The following is an 18,083-nucleotide window of genomic DNA, read 5'->3' as shown; positions in this document are numbered from 1 at the left end:
GCTTTATAAAAACATGTGTTACATACAGCAGGTTTAGGCCAGGCTATATCAAAACATAGTTACATACAGCAGGTTTAGGACCAGGTATATCACAACATGTATACAGCAGGTTTAGCGACCAGGCTTTATCACAAACATATGTTACTGGTAGAGCAGTGTGTTACATCAGAGCGTTATACGGCAGGAAGGTAACTCGTCATGTTCCTGACGTGGTAGAGCAGTGTGTTACAGAGCATTATACGGCAGGAAGGTAACTCGCCATGTTCCTGACGTGGTAGAGCAGTGTGTGTTGCATCAGAGCATTATACGGCAGGAAGGTAACTCGCCATGTTCCTGACGTGGTAGAGCAGTGTGTGTTACATCAGAGCATTATACGGCAGGAAGGTAACTCGCCATGTTCCTGACGTGGTAGAGCAGTGTGTGTTACATCAGAGCAGTTATACGGCAGGAAGGTAACTCGCCATGTTCCTGACGTGGTAGAGCAGTGTGTGTTACATCAGAGCATTATACGGCAGGAAGGTAACTCGCCATGTTCCTGACGTGGTAGAGCAGTGTGTTACATCAGAGCGTTATACGGCAGGAAGGTAACTCGTCATGTTCCTGACGTGGTAGAGCAGTGTGTTACAGAGCATTATACGGCAGGAAGGTAACTCGCCATGTTCCTGACGTGGTAGAGCAGTGTGTGTTACATCAGAGCATTATACGGCAGGAAGGTAACTCGTCATGTTCCTGACGTGGTAGAGCAGTGTGTGTTACAGAGCATTATACGGCAGGAAGGTAACTCGTCATGTTCCTGACGTGGTAGAGCAGTGTGTGTTGCATCAGAGCGTTATACGGCAGGAAGGTAACTCGTCATGTTCCTGACGTGGTAGAGCAGTGTGTGTTACATCAGAGCATTATACGGCAGGAAGGTAACTCGTCATGTTCCTGACGTGGTAGAGCAGTGTGTGTTACAGAGCATTATACGGCAGGAAGGTAACTCGCCATGTTCCTGACGTGGTAGAGCAGTGTGTGTTACATCAGAGCATTATACGGCAGGAAGGTAACTCGCCATGTTCCTGACGTGGTAGAGCAGTGTGTGTTACATCAGAGCGTTATACGGCAGGAAGGTAACTCGTCATGTTCCTGACGTGGTAGAGCAGTGTGTGTTACATCAGAGCATTATACGGCAGGAAGGTAACTCGTCATGTTCCTGACGTGGTAGAGCAGTGTGTGTTACAGAGCATTATACGGCAGGAAGGTAACTCGCCATGTTCCTGACGTGGTAGAGCAGTGTGTGTTACATCAGAGCATTATACGGCAGGAAGGTAACTCGTCATGTTCCTGACGTGGTAGAGCAGTGTGTTACATCAGAGCATTATACGGCAGGAAGGTAACTCGCCATGTTCCTGACGTGGTAGAGCAGTGTGTTACAGAGCATTATACGGCAGGAAGGTAACTCGTCATGTTCCTGACGTGGTAGAGCAGTGTGGTTACATCAGAGCATTATACGGCAGGAAGGTAACTCGCCATGTTCCTGACGTGGTAGAGCAGTGTGTTACATCAGAGCATTATACGGCAGGAAGGTAACTCGTCATGTTCCTGACGTGGTAGAGCAGTGTGTTACATCAGAGCATTATACGGCAGGAAGGTAACTCGCCATGTTCCTGACGTGGTAGAGCAGTGTGTTACATCAGAGCATTATACGGCAGGAAGGTAACTCGCCATGTTCCTGACGTGGTAGAGCAGTGTGTGTTACATCAGAGCGTTATACGGCAGGAAGGTAACTCGCCATGTTCCTGACGTGGTAGAGCAGTGTGTGTTACATCAGAGCATTATACGGCAGGAAGGTAACTCGCCATGTTCCTGACGTGGTAGAGCAGTGTGTTACAGAGCATTATACGGCAGGAAGGTAACTCGCCATGTTCCTGACGTGGTAGAGCAGTGTGTTACAGAGCATTATACGGCAGGAAGGTAACTCGTCATGTTCCTGACGTGGTAGAGCAGTGTGTGTTACATCAGAGCATTATACGGCAGGAAGGTAACTCGTCATGTTCCTGACGTGGTAGAGCAGTGTGTGTTACATCAGAGCATTATACGGCAGGAAGGTAACTCGCCATGTTCCTGACGTGGTAGAGCAGTGTGTGTTACATCAGAGCATTATACGGCAGGAAGGTAACTCGCCATGTTCCTGACGTGGTAGAGCAGTGTGTGTTACATCAGAGCATTATACGGCAGGAAGGTAACTCGTCATGTTCCTGACGTGGTAGAGCAGTGTGTGTTACATCAGAGCGTTATACGGCAGGAAGGTAACTCGCCATGTTCCTGACGTGGTAGAGCAGTGTGTGTTACATCAGAGCATTATACGGCAGGAAGGTAACTCGCCATGTTCCTGACGTGGTAGAGCAGTGTGTGTTACATCAGAGCATTATACGGCAGGAAGGTAACTCGCCATGTTCCTGACGTGGTAGAGCAGTGTGTTACAGAGCATTATACGGCAGGAAGGTAACTCGTCATGTTCCTGACGTGGTAGAGCAGTGTGTGTTACAGAGCATTATACGGCAGGAAGGTAACTCGCCATGTTCCTGACGTGGTAGAGCAGTGTGTGTTACATCAGAGCATTATACGGCAGGAAGGTAACTCGTCATGTTCCTGACGTGGTAGAGCAGTGTGTGTTACATCAGAGCATTATACGGCAGGAAGGTAACTCGTCATGTTCCTGACGTGGTAGAGCAGTGTGTTACATCAGAGCATTATACGGCAGGAAGGTAACTCGCCATGTTCCTGACGTGGTAGAGCAGTGTGTTACATCAGAGCGTTATACGGCAGGAAGGTAACTCGCCATGTTCCTGACGTGGTAGAGCAGTGTGTGTTACATCAGAGCATTATACGGCAGGAAGGTAACTCGCCATGTTCCTGACGTGGTAGAGCAGTGTGTGTTACATCAGAGCATTATACGGCAGGAAGGTAACTCGCCATGTTCCTGACGTGGTAGAGCAGTGTGTGTTACATCAGAGCATTATACGGCAGGAAGGTAACTCGCCATGTTCCTGACGTGGTAGAGCAGTGTGTGTTACATCAGAGCATTATACGGCAGGAAGGTAACTCGCCATGTTCCTGACGTGGTAGAGCAGTGTGTGTTACATCAGAGCATTATACGGCAGGAAGGTAACTCGCCATGTTCCTGACGTGGTAGAGCAGTGTGTGTTACATCAGAGCATTATACGGCAGGAAGGTAACTCGCCATGTTCCTGACGTGGTAGAGCAGTGTGTGTTGCATCAGAGCATTATACGGCAGGAAGGTAACTCGCCATGTTCCTGACGTGGTAGAGCAGTGTGTGTTACATCAGAGCATTATACGGCAGGAAGGTAACTCGCCATGTTCCTGACGTGGTAGAGCAGTGTGTGTTACATCAGAGCATTATACGGCAGGAAGGTAACTCGCCATGTTCCTGACGTGGTAGAGCAGTGTGTGTTACATCAGAGCATTATACGGCAGGAAGGTAACTCGCCATGTTCCTGACGTGGTAGAGCAGTGTGTTACAGAGCATTATACGGCAGGAAGGTAACTCGCCATGTTCCTGACGTGGTAGAGCAGTGTGTGTTACAGAGCATTATACGGCAGGAAGGTAACTCGTCATGTTCCTGACGTGGTAGAGCAGTGTGTGTTACAGAGCATTATACGGCAGGAAGGTAACTCGTCATGTTCCTGACGTGGTAGAGCAGTGTGTGTTACATCAGAGCATTATACGGCAGGAAGGTAACTCGTCATGTTCCTGACGTGGTAGAGCAGTGTGTGTTACATCAGAGCATTATACGGCAGGAAGGTAACTCGCCATGTTCCTGACGTGGTAGAGCAGTGTGTTACAGAGCATTATACGGCAGGAAGGTAACTCGCCATGTTCCTGACGTGGTAGAGCAGTGTGTTACAGAGCATTATACGGCAGGAAGGTAACTCGCCATGTTCCTGACGTGGTAGAGCAGTGTGTTACATCAGAGCATTATACGGCAGGAAGGTAACTCGCCATGTTCCTGACGTGGTAGAGCAGTGTGTGTTACAGAGCATTATACGGCAGGAAGGTAACTCGCCATGTTCCTGACGTGGTAGAGCAGTGTGTTACATCAGAGCATTATACGGCAGGAAGGTAACTCGTCATGTTCCTGACGTGGTAGAGCAGTGTGTGTTACATCAGAGCATTATACGGCAGGAAGGTAACTCGTCATGTTCCTGACGTGGTAGAGCAGTGTGTGTTACATCAGAGCATTATACGGCAGGAAGGTAACTCGCCATGTTCCTGACGTGGTAGAGCAGTGTGTGTTACATCAGAGCATTATACGGCAGGAAGGTAACTCGTCATGTTCCTGACGTGGTAGAGCAGTGTGTTACATCAGAGCATTATACGGCAGGAAGGTAACTCGCCATGTTCCTGACGTGGTAGAGCAGTGTGTGTTACATCAGAGCATTATACGGCAGGAAGGTAACTCGCCATGTTCCTGACGTGGTAGAGCAGTGTGTGTTACATCAGAGCATTATACGGCAGGAAGGTAACTCGTCATGTTCCTGACGTGGTAGAGCAGTGTGTTACATCAGAGCGTTATACGGCAGGAAGGTAACTCGTCATGTTCCTGACTTGGTAGAGCAGTGTGTGTTACATCAGAGCATTATACGGCAGGAAGGTAACTCGTCATGTTCCTGACGTGGTAGAGCAGTGTGTGTTACATCAGAGCATTATACGGCAGGAAGGTAACTCGTCATGTTCCTGACGTGGTAGAGCAGTGTGTGTTACATCAGAGCATTATACGGCAGGAAGGTAACTCGCCATGTTCCTGACGTGGTAGAGCAGTGTGTGTTACATCAGAGCATTATACGGCAGGAAGGTAACTCGCCATGTTCCTGACGTGGTAGAGCAGTGTGTTACAGAGCATTATACGGCAGGAAGGTAACTCGTCATGTTCCTGACGTGGTAGAGCAGTGTGTTACATCAGAGCATTATACGGCAGGAAGGTAACTCGCCATGTTCCTGACGTGGTAGAGCAGTGTGTTACATCAGAGCATTATACGGCAGGAAGGTAACTCGCCATGTTCCTGACGTGGTAGAGCAGTGTGTTACAGAGCATTATACGGCAGGAAGGTAACTCGTCATGTTCCTGACGTGGTAGAGCAGTGTGTGTTACAGAGCATTATACGGCAGGAAGGTAACTCGTCATGTTCCTGACGTGGTAGAGCAGTGTGTGTTACATCAGAGCATTATACGGCAGGAAGGTAACTCGTCATGTTCCTGACGTGGTAGAGCAGTGTGTGTTACATCAGAGCATTATACGGCAGGAAGGTAACTCGCCATGTTCCTGACGTGGTAGAGCAGTGTGTGTTACATCAGAGCATTATACGGCAGGAAGGTAACTCGTCATGTTCCTGACGTGGTAGAGCAGTGTGTGTTACATCAGAGCATTATACGGCAGGAAGGTAACTCGTCATGTTCCTGACGTGGTAGAGCAGTGTGTTACATCAGAGCATTATACGGCAGGAAGGTAACTCGTCATGTTCCTGACGTGGTAGAGCAGTGTGTGTTACATCAGAGCATTATACGGCAGGAAGGTAACTCGCCATGTTCCTGACGTGGTAGAGCAGTGTGTGTTACATCAGAGCATTATACGGCAGGAAGGTAACTCGTCATGTTCCTGACGTGGTAGAGCAGTGTGTGTTACATCAGAGCATTATACGGCAGGAAGGTAACTCGTCATGTTCCTGACGTGGTAGAGCAGTGTGTTACAGAGCATTATACGGCAGGAAGGTAACTCGTCATGTTCCTGACGTGGTAGAGCAGTGTGTGTTACATCAGAGCATTATACGGCAGGAAGGTAACTCGTCATGTTCCTGACGTGGTAGAGCAGTGTGTGTTACATCAGAGCATTATACGGCAGGAAGGTAACTCGTCATGTTCCTGACGTGGTAGAGCAGTGTGTGTTACATCAGAGCATTATACGGCAGGAAGGTAACTCGTCATGTTCCTGACGTGGTAGAGCAGTGTGTTACATCAGAGCATTATACGGCAGGAAGGTAACTCGTCATGTTCCTGACGTGGTAGAGCAGTGTGTTACATCAGAGCATTATACGGCAGGAAGGTAACTCGCCATGTTCCTGACGTGGTAGAGCAGTGTGTGTTACATCAGAGCGTTATACGGCAGGAAGGTAACTCGTCATGTTCCTGACGTGGTAGAGCAGTGTGTGTTACATCAGAGCGTTATACGGCAGGAAGGTAACTCGCCATGTTCCTGACGTGGTAGAGCAGTGTGTGTTACATCAGAGCGTTATACGGCAGGAAGGTAACTCGCCATGTTCCTGACGTGGTAGAGCAGTGTGTGTTACATCAGAGCGTTATACGGCAGGAAGGTAACTCGTCATGTTCCTGACGTGGTAGAGCAGTGTGTGTTACATCAGAGCGTTATACGGCAGGAAGGTAACTCGTCATGTTCCTGACGTGGTAGAGCAGTGTGTTACATCAGAGCATTATACGGCAGGAAGGTAACTCGTCATGTTCCTGACGTGGTAGAGCAGTGTGTGTTACATCAGAGCGTTATACGGCAGGAAGGTAACTCGTCATGTTCCTGACGTGGTAGAGCAGTGTGTTACATCAGAGCATTATACGGCAGGAAGGTAACTCGTCATGTTCCTGACGTGGTAGAGCAGTGTGTGTTACATCAGAGCGTTATACGGCAGGAAGGTAACTCGTCATGTTCCTGACGTGGTAGAGCAGTGTGTTACAGAGCATTATACGGCAGGAAGGTAACTCGTCATGTTCCTGACGTGGTAGAGCAGTGTGTTACAGAGCATTATACGGCAGGAAGGTAACTCGTCATGTTCCTGACGTGGTAGAGCAGTGTGTGTTACATCAGAGCATTATACGGCAGGAAGGTAACTCGTCATGTTCCTGACGTGGTAGAGCAGTGTGTGTTACATCAGAGCATTATACGGCAGGAAGGTAACTCGTCATGTTCCTGACGTGGTAGAGCAGTGTGTGTTACATCAGAGCATTATACGGCAGGAAGGTAACTCGTCATGTTCCTGACGTGGTAGAGCAGTGTGTGTTACAGAGCATTATACGGCAGGAAGGTAACTCGTCATGTTCCTGACGTGGTAGAGCAGTGTGTGTTACATCAGAGCATTATACGGCAGGAAGGTAACTCGTCATGTTCCTGACGTGGTAGAGCAGTGTGTGTTACATCAGAGCATTATACGGCAGGAAGGTAACTCGCCATGTTCCTGACGTGGTAGAGCAGTGTGTGTTACATCAGAGCGTTATACGGCAGGAAGGTAACTCGCCATGTTCCTGACGTGGTAGAGCAGTGTGTGTTACATCAGAGCGTTATACGGCAGGAAGGTAACTCGTCATGTTCCTGACGTGGTAGAGCAGTGTGTGTTACATCAGAGCATTATACGGCAGGAAGGTAACTCGTCATGTTCCTGACGTGGTAGAGCAGTGTGTGTTACATCAGAGCATTATACGGCAGGAAGGTAACTCGTCATGTTCCTGACGTGGTAGAGCAGTGTGTGTTACATCAGAGCATTATACGGCAGGAAGGTAACTCGCCATGTTCCTGACGTGGTAGAGCAGTGTGTGTTACATCAGAGCATTATACGGCAGGAAGGTAACTCGCCATGTTCCTGACGTGGTAGAGCAGTGTGTGTTACATCAGAGCATTATACGGCAGGAAGGTAACTCGTCATGTTCCTGACGTGGTAGAGCAGTGTGTGTTACATCAGAGCATTATACGGCAGGAAGGTAACTCGCCATGTTCCTGACGTGGTAGAGCAGTGTGTGTTACATCAGAGCGTTATACGGCAGGAAGGTAACTCGCCATGTTCCTGACGTGGTAGAGCAGTGTGTGTTACATCAGAGCATTATACGGCAGGAAGGTAACTCGCCATGTTCCTGACGTGGTAGAGCAGTGTGTGTTACATCAGAGCATTATACGGCAGGAAGGTAACTCGTCATGTTCCTGACGTGGTAGAGCAGTGTGTGTTACATCAGAGCATTATACGGCAGGAAGGTAACTCGCCATGTTCCTGACGTGGTAGAGCAGTGTGTTACATCAGAGCATTATACGGCAGGAAGGTAACTCGTCATGTTCCTGACGTGGTAGAGCAGTGTGTTACATCAGAGCATTATACGGCAGGAAGGTAACTCATCATGTTCCTGACGTGGTAGAGCAGTGTGTGTTACATCAGAGCATTATACGGCAGGAAGGTAACTCGTCATGTTCCTGACGTGGTAGAGCAGTGTGTGTTACATCAGAGCATTATACGGCAGGAAGGTAACTCGTCATGTTCCTGACGTGGTAGAGCAGTGTGTTACATCAGAGCATTATACGGCAGGAAGGTAACTCGTCATGTTCCTGACGTGGTAGAGCAGTGTGGTCTCACCTCTCTCATCTCCTCGTCCAGTTTGCGTTGCTCCAGAGCCTCCTTCTCGGCTCTCTTCCTGTGTTCCTTCTCCACCTTCTCATATTTCTTCCAGTAAAGCGTCATCTCCTTGGTCAGCCTCCTGGCCCGGGGAAGGGTTTCTTTACAGTTCTTCTGGGCTTGGATGGCTGCCCTTCGCACCTCACGCATACACTGGTGGGCCAGCTGGAGACGAGAACACAAACAAAGAGAAGAGAAAACATACACACATTTAGTATGCAGCAAAATATACAGAAAAACGACACACAGGATATGTCTCAGGTAAATCACAGAGACACTTACACAGGGATACTCTTTCAAACATCTATACATACAGACACCAGCTTTTAATAGGTCAGGAAAAGCGTAAAAACATTTTACCTTTTTGGCATTTGTAAGGACAAAGTTCTTGGCTGATGCTTTTTGCTTGAACGCCTAAAGAAAGATTATGCAATTATGACTACATTACTTCATACCCATTCACATGAATACATTACTTCATACCCATTCACATGAATACATTACTTCATACCCATTCACATGAATACATTACTTCATACCCATTCACATGAATACATTACTTCATACCCATCCACGTGCTCTAAATATCAACGTTAGTCCCTCTCAGATATCCTTTAATCAGAGATCAGGGCCAGCATCCACAAAGCAGCTCAGAGTGCAAGTACTGATCTCGGATTTATTTGTATTTTTTATTTAACTAGGCAAGTCAGTTAAGAACCAAATTCTTATTTACAATGATGGCCTACACCGGCCAAACCCGGACGATGCTGGACCAATTGTGCTCCGCCTTATGGGACTCGCAATCACCGCCGCTTGTGATTCAGCCTGGAATCGAACCAAGGTCTGTAGTGATGCCTCAAGCACCGAGATGCAGTGCCTTAGACCCGCTGCGCAACTCGGGAGCCACTAGGATCTGTCCATATAATCCTATTGATTCTGAACTAGGATCTGTCCATATAATCCTGTTGATGCTGATCTAGGATCTGTCCATATAATCCTATTGATTCTGATCTAGGATCTGTCCATATAATCCTATTGATTCTGATCTAGGATCTGTCCATATAATCCTATTGATTCTGATCTAGGATCTGTCCATATAATCCTATTGATTCTGATCTAGGATCTGTCCATATAATCCTGTTGATGCTGATCTAGGATCTGTCCATATAATCCTGTTGATGCTGATCTAGGATCTGTCCATATAATCCTATTGATTCTGATCTAGGATCTGTCCATATAATCCTGTTGATGCTGATCTAGGATCTGTCCATATAATCCTATTGATTCTGACCTAGGATCTGTCCATATAATCCTATTGATTCTGATCTAGGATCTGTCCATATAATCCTATTGATTCTGATCTAGGATCTGTCCATATAATCCTATTGATTCTGATCTAGGATCTGTCCATATAATCCTATTGATTCTGATCTAGGATCTGTCCATATAATCCTATTGATTCTGATCTAGGATCTGTCCATATAATCCTATTGATTCTGATCTAGGATCTGTCCATATAATCCTGTTGATGCTGATCTAGGATCTGTCCATATAATCCTATTGATTCTGACCTAGGATCTGTCCATATAATCCTATTGATTCTGATCTAGGATCTGTCCATATAATCCTATTGATTCTGACCTAGGATCTGTCCATATAATACTATTCATTATGATGGAAACTGATCCCAGATCAGCACTGAGGACAGTTCACAACAACAACTCACAGATTTACAAACACCTACATCCACTCCTATAGTTATCATTCTGACTCCTGTAGACCTCTCAGACTACACTACCCAGCGTACCTTGGGGCACTCCTTCTTGGCGATGGTGAGCCAGACTTTGCGTCGTCGTGCGTTCAGCTGCTCTACGGTCAGGTGTTTCTTCTTCAACATGGGAAGAGGGGCGTCATGGGAAAACTTGGCGAAGATCTTGGTGACATGCGGCCGCCCCTCGCCTGAGAACTCTCCCTCCCCTCTCTTCTTTTTCCTCTTGCCCTTCTTTAACTTGCCTGAGAGGAGAAGGGAATATGGACAGGCACATCCATTATTGGAAACCCAATGTGACATTTTCCAGGACGCAAGTAAACCTGTTCACTAGTAGCAATTTTAAAAATCTATACGATTCCCTCTAGAAAAAAAAAATCAAATAGGTTTAGTGGGCACAATCATCCATAAAAAGACACATTCAAACAATGCAAAGAAAGACAATTATAAATAAGTAAATAAACTGCGTTTCTTACCCTTGAATTTCTTCTCCTCCTTGATCTTCTTCTTCTTGGGGCCCAGCAGGTGGCGCTGTTGTTCATAGAAAGAGTCCTGGGAGGAGAGCAGTCCCGTACTATAGTACTGGTACTGCTGCAGCTGAGAGGAGGAGGAAGGGGGTTACAAACTGGCATTTAGAGGAGCAGGTGGATAGAGATGTCAAATTTGTATCTGTGCCTTTATGGTGACTGTGACCACATAGGCAGCGCCATTTATGGCTATTGCCATTTTAAAATGTAGTCAATTTTCTCCTTCTTTTGATGTTTGAAAATAAAGTCTAATGCTAATATTGGTGATATACCACCCCCTGCAGGGCTGGAGTCCTGAACCACATCTTGTATGTCATTCATTTATTGTGGCCACTAGATTGCGGGGTGTTAAAGACTAATGCCAATTTACAAACTAAGCAAACCAATTTGAAGACAACGCACTTTTTTTTCTTCCATTTTTTATTTAACGTTTAACTAGGCAAGTCAGTTAAGAACAAATTCTTATTTTCAATGACGGCCTAGGAACAGTGGGGTTAACTGCCTTGTTCAGGGGCAGAACGACAGATATTTACCTCGTCATCTCGGGGATTCGATCTAGCAACCTTTCAGTTACTGGTCCAATGCTCTAACCACTAGGCTGCCTGCCTCTAACCACTAGGCTGCCTGCCTCTAACCACTAGGCTGCCTGCCTCTAACCACTAGGCTGCCTGCCTCTAACCACTAGGCTGCCTGCCTCCCCAAAAATGTCACATTGGTTTCCAATAGTGGATGCACTCCTCCATATGCCCTTCTCCTCTCAGGCAAGCTCTGATCATTGGCTGATCCCTCCCAACCTATAAGGAATCCCCAACCAGTTGCCTACTTTAAAATGGTGGAAGCCCTCAATGGTAATGTCCATGCAAAAACAAACCTCTATACATCGCTACAGAGTCATCACTGTTCAGTCAATCCCATCACAACGAGCACAATAGTAGTGGTGGTCGTGTGGCTGCAGTGGTGGTCGTGTGGCTATACATCAAGTAATAACATAGTTGTGTATGCACATGCATGCCTGTGTGTATGTCTAGACGTGTGTGTGTGTGTGTGTGTGTGTGTGTGTGTGTGTGTGTGTGTGTGTGTGTGTGTACCTCTCTGTCGTTGTGGAACTTGTTCTGGTGCTCCCTTGTGAACTGGTGCAGTCTGAGCATGTCCTGTAGCTCTTCTCTGGACAGACTGAAGTCCGAGTCCTCTGTGTCTGACTCACTGGTGTCGTCACTCAACAAGATACTCTATGAGGGAGGGGAGTGCGGGGGAGAACAATTCAGATACATCCACCCACTATCTCTCTTATATACACCATTACAGACTGGTTTCCTGGACACAGATTCAGTCTAGTTCTGGACTAAAAAACATGATCATTTGTTTTGGTTCAGGACTAGGCTTTGTGTTTGGGAAACCAGCCCTGAACGTTAACACACTCAATCATGAATCAATGAAAAATACCTTGAGCCATTTCCTGCTCTTCTTCAGTTTGGAGAAGTTGTATAGACTGGCTTTGTCTTCCTTGTGTTCTGTGGAGAATAAAAGGAGCGTGAAAGATAAAATCAAATGTCTTTGAATAAAGATCTGGGTGAGATTTTGGATATGGATCCAGGATATTGCACTTGGTATGGAGCCAATGTTGGGCATTAATCTGAGATGACACCTTGGAATCCAGATCCCTACTAAAGCATATCCTGCATCAGAATATATATACACACAACAGCTGGGAGGGTACATGCAACTATTTGACCGTTCCAGGTGAACTCTCCCTAAGCGCCCCTTCACCTTGTGATGGAGTTCCGTTGAGGGTGGTGCCCTCGGTAACAAGCCCCTCCTCATCCAGGTCACATGACTCCTCTTTTATCGCCAAGGCTGCGTGCTGATTGACCGGCCCCAGAGAAGGCCCCTCCCCTGATCCGCCATCGTCGCTGTCATCACTGTGATATGACAAACACGTACACATGAGCCCACAGTCATCCTAGTCACGTCATAAAGCACAAACAACATCTACTCCAGGCTGTTATTTTATTGATAAGGTGGCTGTGCGCTCGTGGCTGTCATTCACACAACTGCTCACTCTGTTACAAAAATAACTTGTAACTCGTCACTCTGATCTGAAAGGTATAGTGCAAGATTTTGGCAATTAAAAAGGTGCACTACGCAAAAAAATATATATATTTTTTTTAAAGATGAGCTATTTCCTGGTTGTTAAAATTCTAATAGTTCACCTAATTTCAGTTTATGTGACAAAACATGCAAGTACAGTGTAGAGCAGGGGCCTGGGGCCTACCGTTGGTGCACATTTAAAATTTGCCCTAGCACTATCCAGCTGATTCAAATAATCAAAGCTCGATGAGGTGGTTATTTGAATCAGCTGTGTAGTGCTAGCGCAAAAAAAAACAAAAGGTTCACCAAGGGGGGACCCCCAGGACCGAGTTTGGGAAACCCTGCCCTACGACACGTGTCAAACTCGTCCACTATGGGCAGAGTGTCTGCGGATTTTCGCTCCTCCCTTGTACTTGATTGATGAATTAAGGTCTGTGTTTAGTAAGGAACTCTCCTCCCCTGGTTGTCTAGGTTTAGTAAGGAACTCTCCTCACCTGGTTGTCTAGGTTTAGTAAGGAACTCCCCTCACCTGGTTGTCTAGGTCTTAGTAAGGAACTCCCCTCACCTGGTTGTCCAGGTCTCAGTAAGGAACTCCCCTCACCTGGTTGTCTAGGTCTTAGTAAGGAACTCCCCTCACCTGGTTGTCTAGGTCTCAGTAAGGAACTCCCCTCACCTGGTTGTCCAGGTCTTAGTAAGGAACTCCCCTCACCTGGTTGTCCAGGTCTTAGTAAGGAACTCCCCTCACCTGGTTGTCCAGGTCTCAGTAAGGAACTCCCCTCACCTGGTTGTCCAGGTCTTAGTAAGGAACTCCCCTCACCTGGTTGTCTAGGTCTCAGTAAGGAACTCCCCTCACCTGGTTGTCTAGGTCTTAGTAAGGAACTCCCCTCACCTGGTTGTCTAGGTCTCAGTAAGGAACTCCCCTCACCTGGTTGTCCAGGTCTTAGTAAGGAACTCCCCTCACCTGGTTGTCCAGGTCTCAGTAAGGAACTCCCCTCACCTGGTTGTCCAGGTCTCAGTAAGGAACTCCCCTCACCTGGTTGTCTAGGTCTTAGTAAGGAACTCCCCTCACCTGGTTGTCCAGGTCTCAGTAAGGAACTCCCCTCACCTGGTTGTCTAGGTCTCAGTAAGGAACTCCCCTCACCTGGTTGTCTAGGTCTCAGTAAGGAACTCCCTTCACCTGGTTGTCTAGGTCTCAGTAAGGAACTCCCCTCACCTGGTTGTCCAGGTCTTAGTAAGGAACTCCCCTCACCTGGTTGTCTAGGTCTTAGTAAGGAACTCCCCTCACCTAGTTGTCTAAGTCTTAATTGAAAGGAAAAACCAGCAGACAGCAGTCTCTCCATGGAATGAGTGACACCCCTGCCCTACGAGGTCCGGCACCTGCTGGTTCTGTTATACCTGATAATTAATTGCACCCATCTGGTTAGCAGATCTAAATTAGTCCCTGATTAGAGGGGAACAAAGGAAAAACAGAAAGAAGTGGAACTGGCTTTGAGTTTGAGGGGTGTCGAGAATCATTGCATTTTCAGCTGCTGAAGCTGTTGTACAAAAAAACGAAAGTAAAAGACCCCAAAAACTAAACATAACAGGAACTATAGAAGTAGTGCACATAGAACAGCTCTACCGCTTCTTAGACTTGCTTTCAATGAGAGTGACAGATCTATAGCTCACATTTCTATGTGAATTTGGTTGGGTCGCCCATAAAGTGACATATTGCAGTTTTAAGAGTCAGATGAACTCATGCATACAATGTATGTCTCTGCGTTCAGTTTGAAGGAAGTTGCTAACTATAATTAGTGCAATTGCTAACAGCTAGCTGTTCCCATATACTACCAGTCATTGTGCTAACGCTAGTTAGTAAGGAACTCCCCCTATGCCCTCCCAGGCCCACTCATTTGAAATCCATAAATTAGGGTCTAATTTATTTATTTCAATTGATTGAGTTCCTTCTCTGAACTGTAACTCAGTAAAATCTTTGAAATTGCTGCATGTTGTGTTGCATTTATATTTGTGTTCAGTAAACCTTCAAACTGAACGCAGAGACATACAAATGGTATCCATGCGTGTCTCAGTCGAAATATGTGTTTACATTTTTTTTTTTTTTTAAATAACTATTTAGCAGTGGCGGGGCTCCGCTGCTAAATGAGTATAGGATAAACACTGGTATATTACCTGAATAGGTATCTGTTCTGTTATATTGCATTATAAATAGAGTACCACACTATGAGTCATAATACCCATAAAACCTAGCGCCCAAACAGGGAAATGGTTACAATCATTTTTCTATCAGTCATTTTTCCCATGGGGAGCCAAATATAATGATAAAAGTCAACTTTTTCGAGAGATTTACATGGTTATCAAAACATCACGCCAGGGTAAGCCAGCACGAAACACAGCCCTTATTTTAAATGTTTCTAAAATACCTTATGTGAAAAATAAATGGTAGAAAAACAATTGTAACCATTTGCCTGTTTGACCGCTAGGTTTTATGGGTTTTATGACAACACCACAGTGGGGCTGTATAACTGTACTTTACCTGGATAGGTCTCTGTTGAAGACTGAGGCGGTCTGGCGAAGGAAGCTGTCAAGGCGTAGGGATCTCTCCAGGTGCTGAAGGTGAAGAGGCTTGGCCAGGCCTGATGACGACCATGCTGCCCCATCGTCGGCCTCTGCCTGCCCAGCCCCAGACGCCATGGAGGACTGAGACCTGTAGGCCCTACTAGGTAGGGATACTCACTAGGGGAGAGAAGGGGAGGACAAAAAGAAAAAGGGGGAGAGAGGGAGAGGAAGAGAAAGGTAGGGGGTTTAGATGGAGAGTGATAAGAGAGAGAACCAATGTGGGGGGTAGAGCGGAAGTTGTAATATTAGAGCTAAAGATTCTTTCTTGTGTTTTTCAGTCAGGACCTCCATGTCGTCTCCTGACAGCTAGTCTCTGCATGCAACATAAGACTGACATATGTTTGTGCATAAATTAACAAAACAATGGAACCTTTCTAATGTGGGATATGGATATCCTCATTATCTCCAATCACAACGGTCAGTTCAGAAGATGTGAAAAGGCCTGAAAGAGAGAGAAAGAGCCACAAGTCACACATTGCACCACACCAATCAAAGCTGTCAAAATTGACTAATCAGCGTATTCCCTCTGTGGAGTGGACCTTCAAGCACTTTCATGTATCAGATTGGAAGAGCTTATGTTGAACTGATTAAATTTGTTGAACAGTCGATAGAGGAAATTGAGTCTAAATATGCTTAAGTTATAGGCATGTTTTGTTTTTAATGTTTCAAGACCTTAAATCTGAGCTTGGGGAAGAAGGGTCTTAGAGTACCCCTTTGACCCCAATCATGAACCTAACCTATGGACTCATTAATGGGGCTCCCGGGTTGCGCAGCAGTCTAAGGCACTGCATCTCAGTGCTAGAGGCGTCACTACAGACACCCTGGTTCGAATCCAGGCTGTATCACAACCGGCCGTGATTGGGAGTCCCATAAGGTGGCTCACAATTGGCCCAGCGTCGTCCGGGTTTGGCCGGTGTAGGCAATCATTGTAAATAAGAACTGACATGCCTAGTTAAATAAAGGTTAAATGGTCACAACTAGTTTGAAATGTCCACAAATCCCCACAGGAGTAAGAGGTTGATGCCACATAACACCTATATCTGGATGTAAATACTTTGATTCCCACTACCCTGTAAAAAATATTGGACTGTTAGGTAACTTATATAAACAGAAACATATTTAATTCAAGGGGATCCTTTGTATGTCTATTGCAGGTGTGGGAAAATGTGGGTTATTATGGCTTTACTTAATGGTTCAATCATAGAGATGATTGAGTGATAATGAGATCAGGTGTCTGCAAAGTGAATCAAGTCACTGTACTACAATCTAGCTAACCTGAGTTACAATGTAGCTAGCCTGCCAGTAAACACTCTGAGCAAAGCACAACTGATGAATGTTCAGTTAAATTAGCTAGCTAGCTGTCTAACTGAACGGGGAATTAGCTGGCTAGTTTAACGCTAAATGAACGTTTAGCCTGCAAGTGCGATGCTACCATTATTTAGCTTACTAGCCGTAGCCTGTTAGCACTTAGCATTAGCTCGCGCCAAGTATTAGCAGTGTGGGCCAGCTAAGCTTGTATGAAATGTTAGCTAGCTGGCTAACGTTAGCTAGCTACCTACACAACACACGATAGACATGTATATCAAGGGTCAAGGTATGCAGCTACGTTAGCAAGGTAATTATGTTGTGGTTAGAACGGGCATTGGCCAGCTGAATTCCTATTCAAAGAGCAGGCTAGCTTTGACATTTTTGACTGTCTGCTAACCCGGCCTTTGTTACATTTGAATGGCTAACTGTCAATCTTGGTGCGTTTCTGGTCATTTGAATTAATTAGGTATGAAGTTCCCACTCACTCTTTGAGTTATTCAAATGGGTTCTGCCCCTTTAAGGCTACCACCTTCTCTGGACATATGAGTATTTTAGTAATACAATTCATTTTGATGGATAAGCAACTTTGGCTTGTTACAGCGAGGCCTAGGAATCTTTCCAGCACCTATCCGTCCCCTTGAATAGACACGAGGGTCGTCTCAGAAGCCTCTGTTCTCGGATCCCCGCGATCTAATTCTTTCTCCCTCCCGGCCATCTTACCCCATTGCTCCCTCACCATATTACCTCCAAAACACTTTCTCACCTTGGCCCCGTGTCCCCCTTTTGCGCTCTCTCGTAGCTGCTGCCGACTCTCAGTTCTCTGACTCCAAGATGGCGGGTCTAGGCAACGAGTGAGTCTATGAGCTTTGGGTCGACAGCAGCAGAGAGGCGGCCACTTTCTGTAACTGAGGGAGCAGGGACACGGCGCCATGGCGAGGATAGAGCAGGGAACAGGCATACTAATCGAATGCAGAGAGAGTGACGATTTCGTATCTGCTCTTCAAAGGAATTGCTGCGGAAATATAGCAACACAAACATTGTAACAAGTATTTTAGATTCAATTCTGGCGAGAGTTGCCCATAAGTAGTAGTTCATATGATTTATGCGATATTATCGTTTACGATCCGAACTCCATTGGTGGAGTCTGCTAATCCCGAAGATTACCGAGCTACATGTTACGTCACTCACAGGGGGAAAGTCGTTACGAGTATCGCGAGCCTGTTACATTTTCCGGAAAATTGTGTAGATTTTATGACTGATTTGATATGAGCTATAAATGACAAACAATACAAGTGTTACAATGGAACTGTTTAGAAGTTAGAGCATCATCAATATG

At 46.1% G+C, this 18,083-nt stretch overlaps 1 protein-coding gene across 1 annotated transcript in view; it reads right to left on the bottom strand.

Annotated features, from left to right (window-relative positions):
* ino80 (INO80 complex ATPase subunit) overlaps positions 1–17,595 on the bottom strand; it is a 79,383-nt gene extending 61,788 nt beyond the window's left edge. The window contains exons 1-10 of the mRNA XM_038962692.1: positions 17,511–17,595; positions 15,810–15,881; positions 15,357–15,556; positions 12,503–12,654; positions 12,179–12,246; positions 11,824–11,964; positions 10,685–10,805; positions 10,248–10,453; positions 8,801–8,854; positions 8,402–8,605 (exon numbers count right to left, since the gene is read on the bottom strand). Coding sequence (XP_038818620.1) covers positions 8,402–8,605; positions 8,801–8,854; positions 10,248–10,453; positions 10,685–10,805; positions 11,824–11,964; positions 12,179–12,246; positions 12,503–12,654; positions 15,357–15,514 — 1,104 coding nt within the window. The 5' untranslated portion in view covers positions 15,515–15,556; positions 15,810–15,881; positions 17,511–17,595. The remainder of the gene's footprint in view (positions 1–8,401; positions 8,606–8,800; positions 8,855–10,247; positions 10,454–10,684; positions 10,806–11,823; positions 11,965–12,178; positions 12,247–12,502; positions 12,655–15,356; positions 15,557–15,809; positions 15,882–17,510) is intronic.
* Positions 17,596–18,083: the final 488 nt, after the last annotated feature.

The sequence above is a fragment of the Salvelinus namaycush genome, chromosome 24, assembly GCF_016432855.1.
Source record: "Salvelinus namaycush isolate Seneca chromosome 24, SaNama_1.0, whole genome shotgun sequence".
NCBI classification, from domain to species: Eukaryota; Metazoa; Chordata; class Actinopteri; order Salmoniformes; family Salmonidae; genus Salvelinus; species Salvelinus namaycush.
The sequence above is the reverse complement of the archived record's forward strand: the minus strand, read 5'-3'. Positions and strand labels throughout refer to the sequence as shown.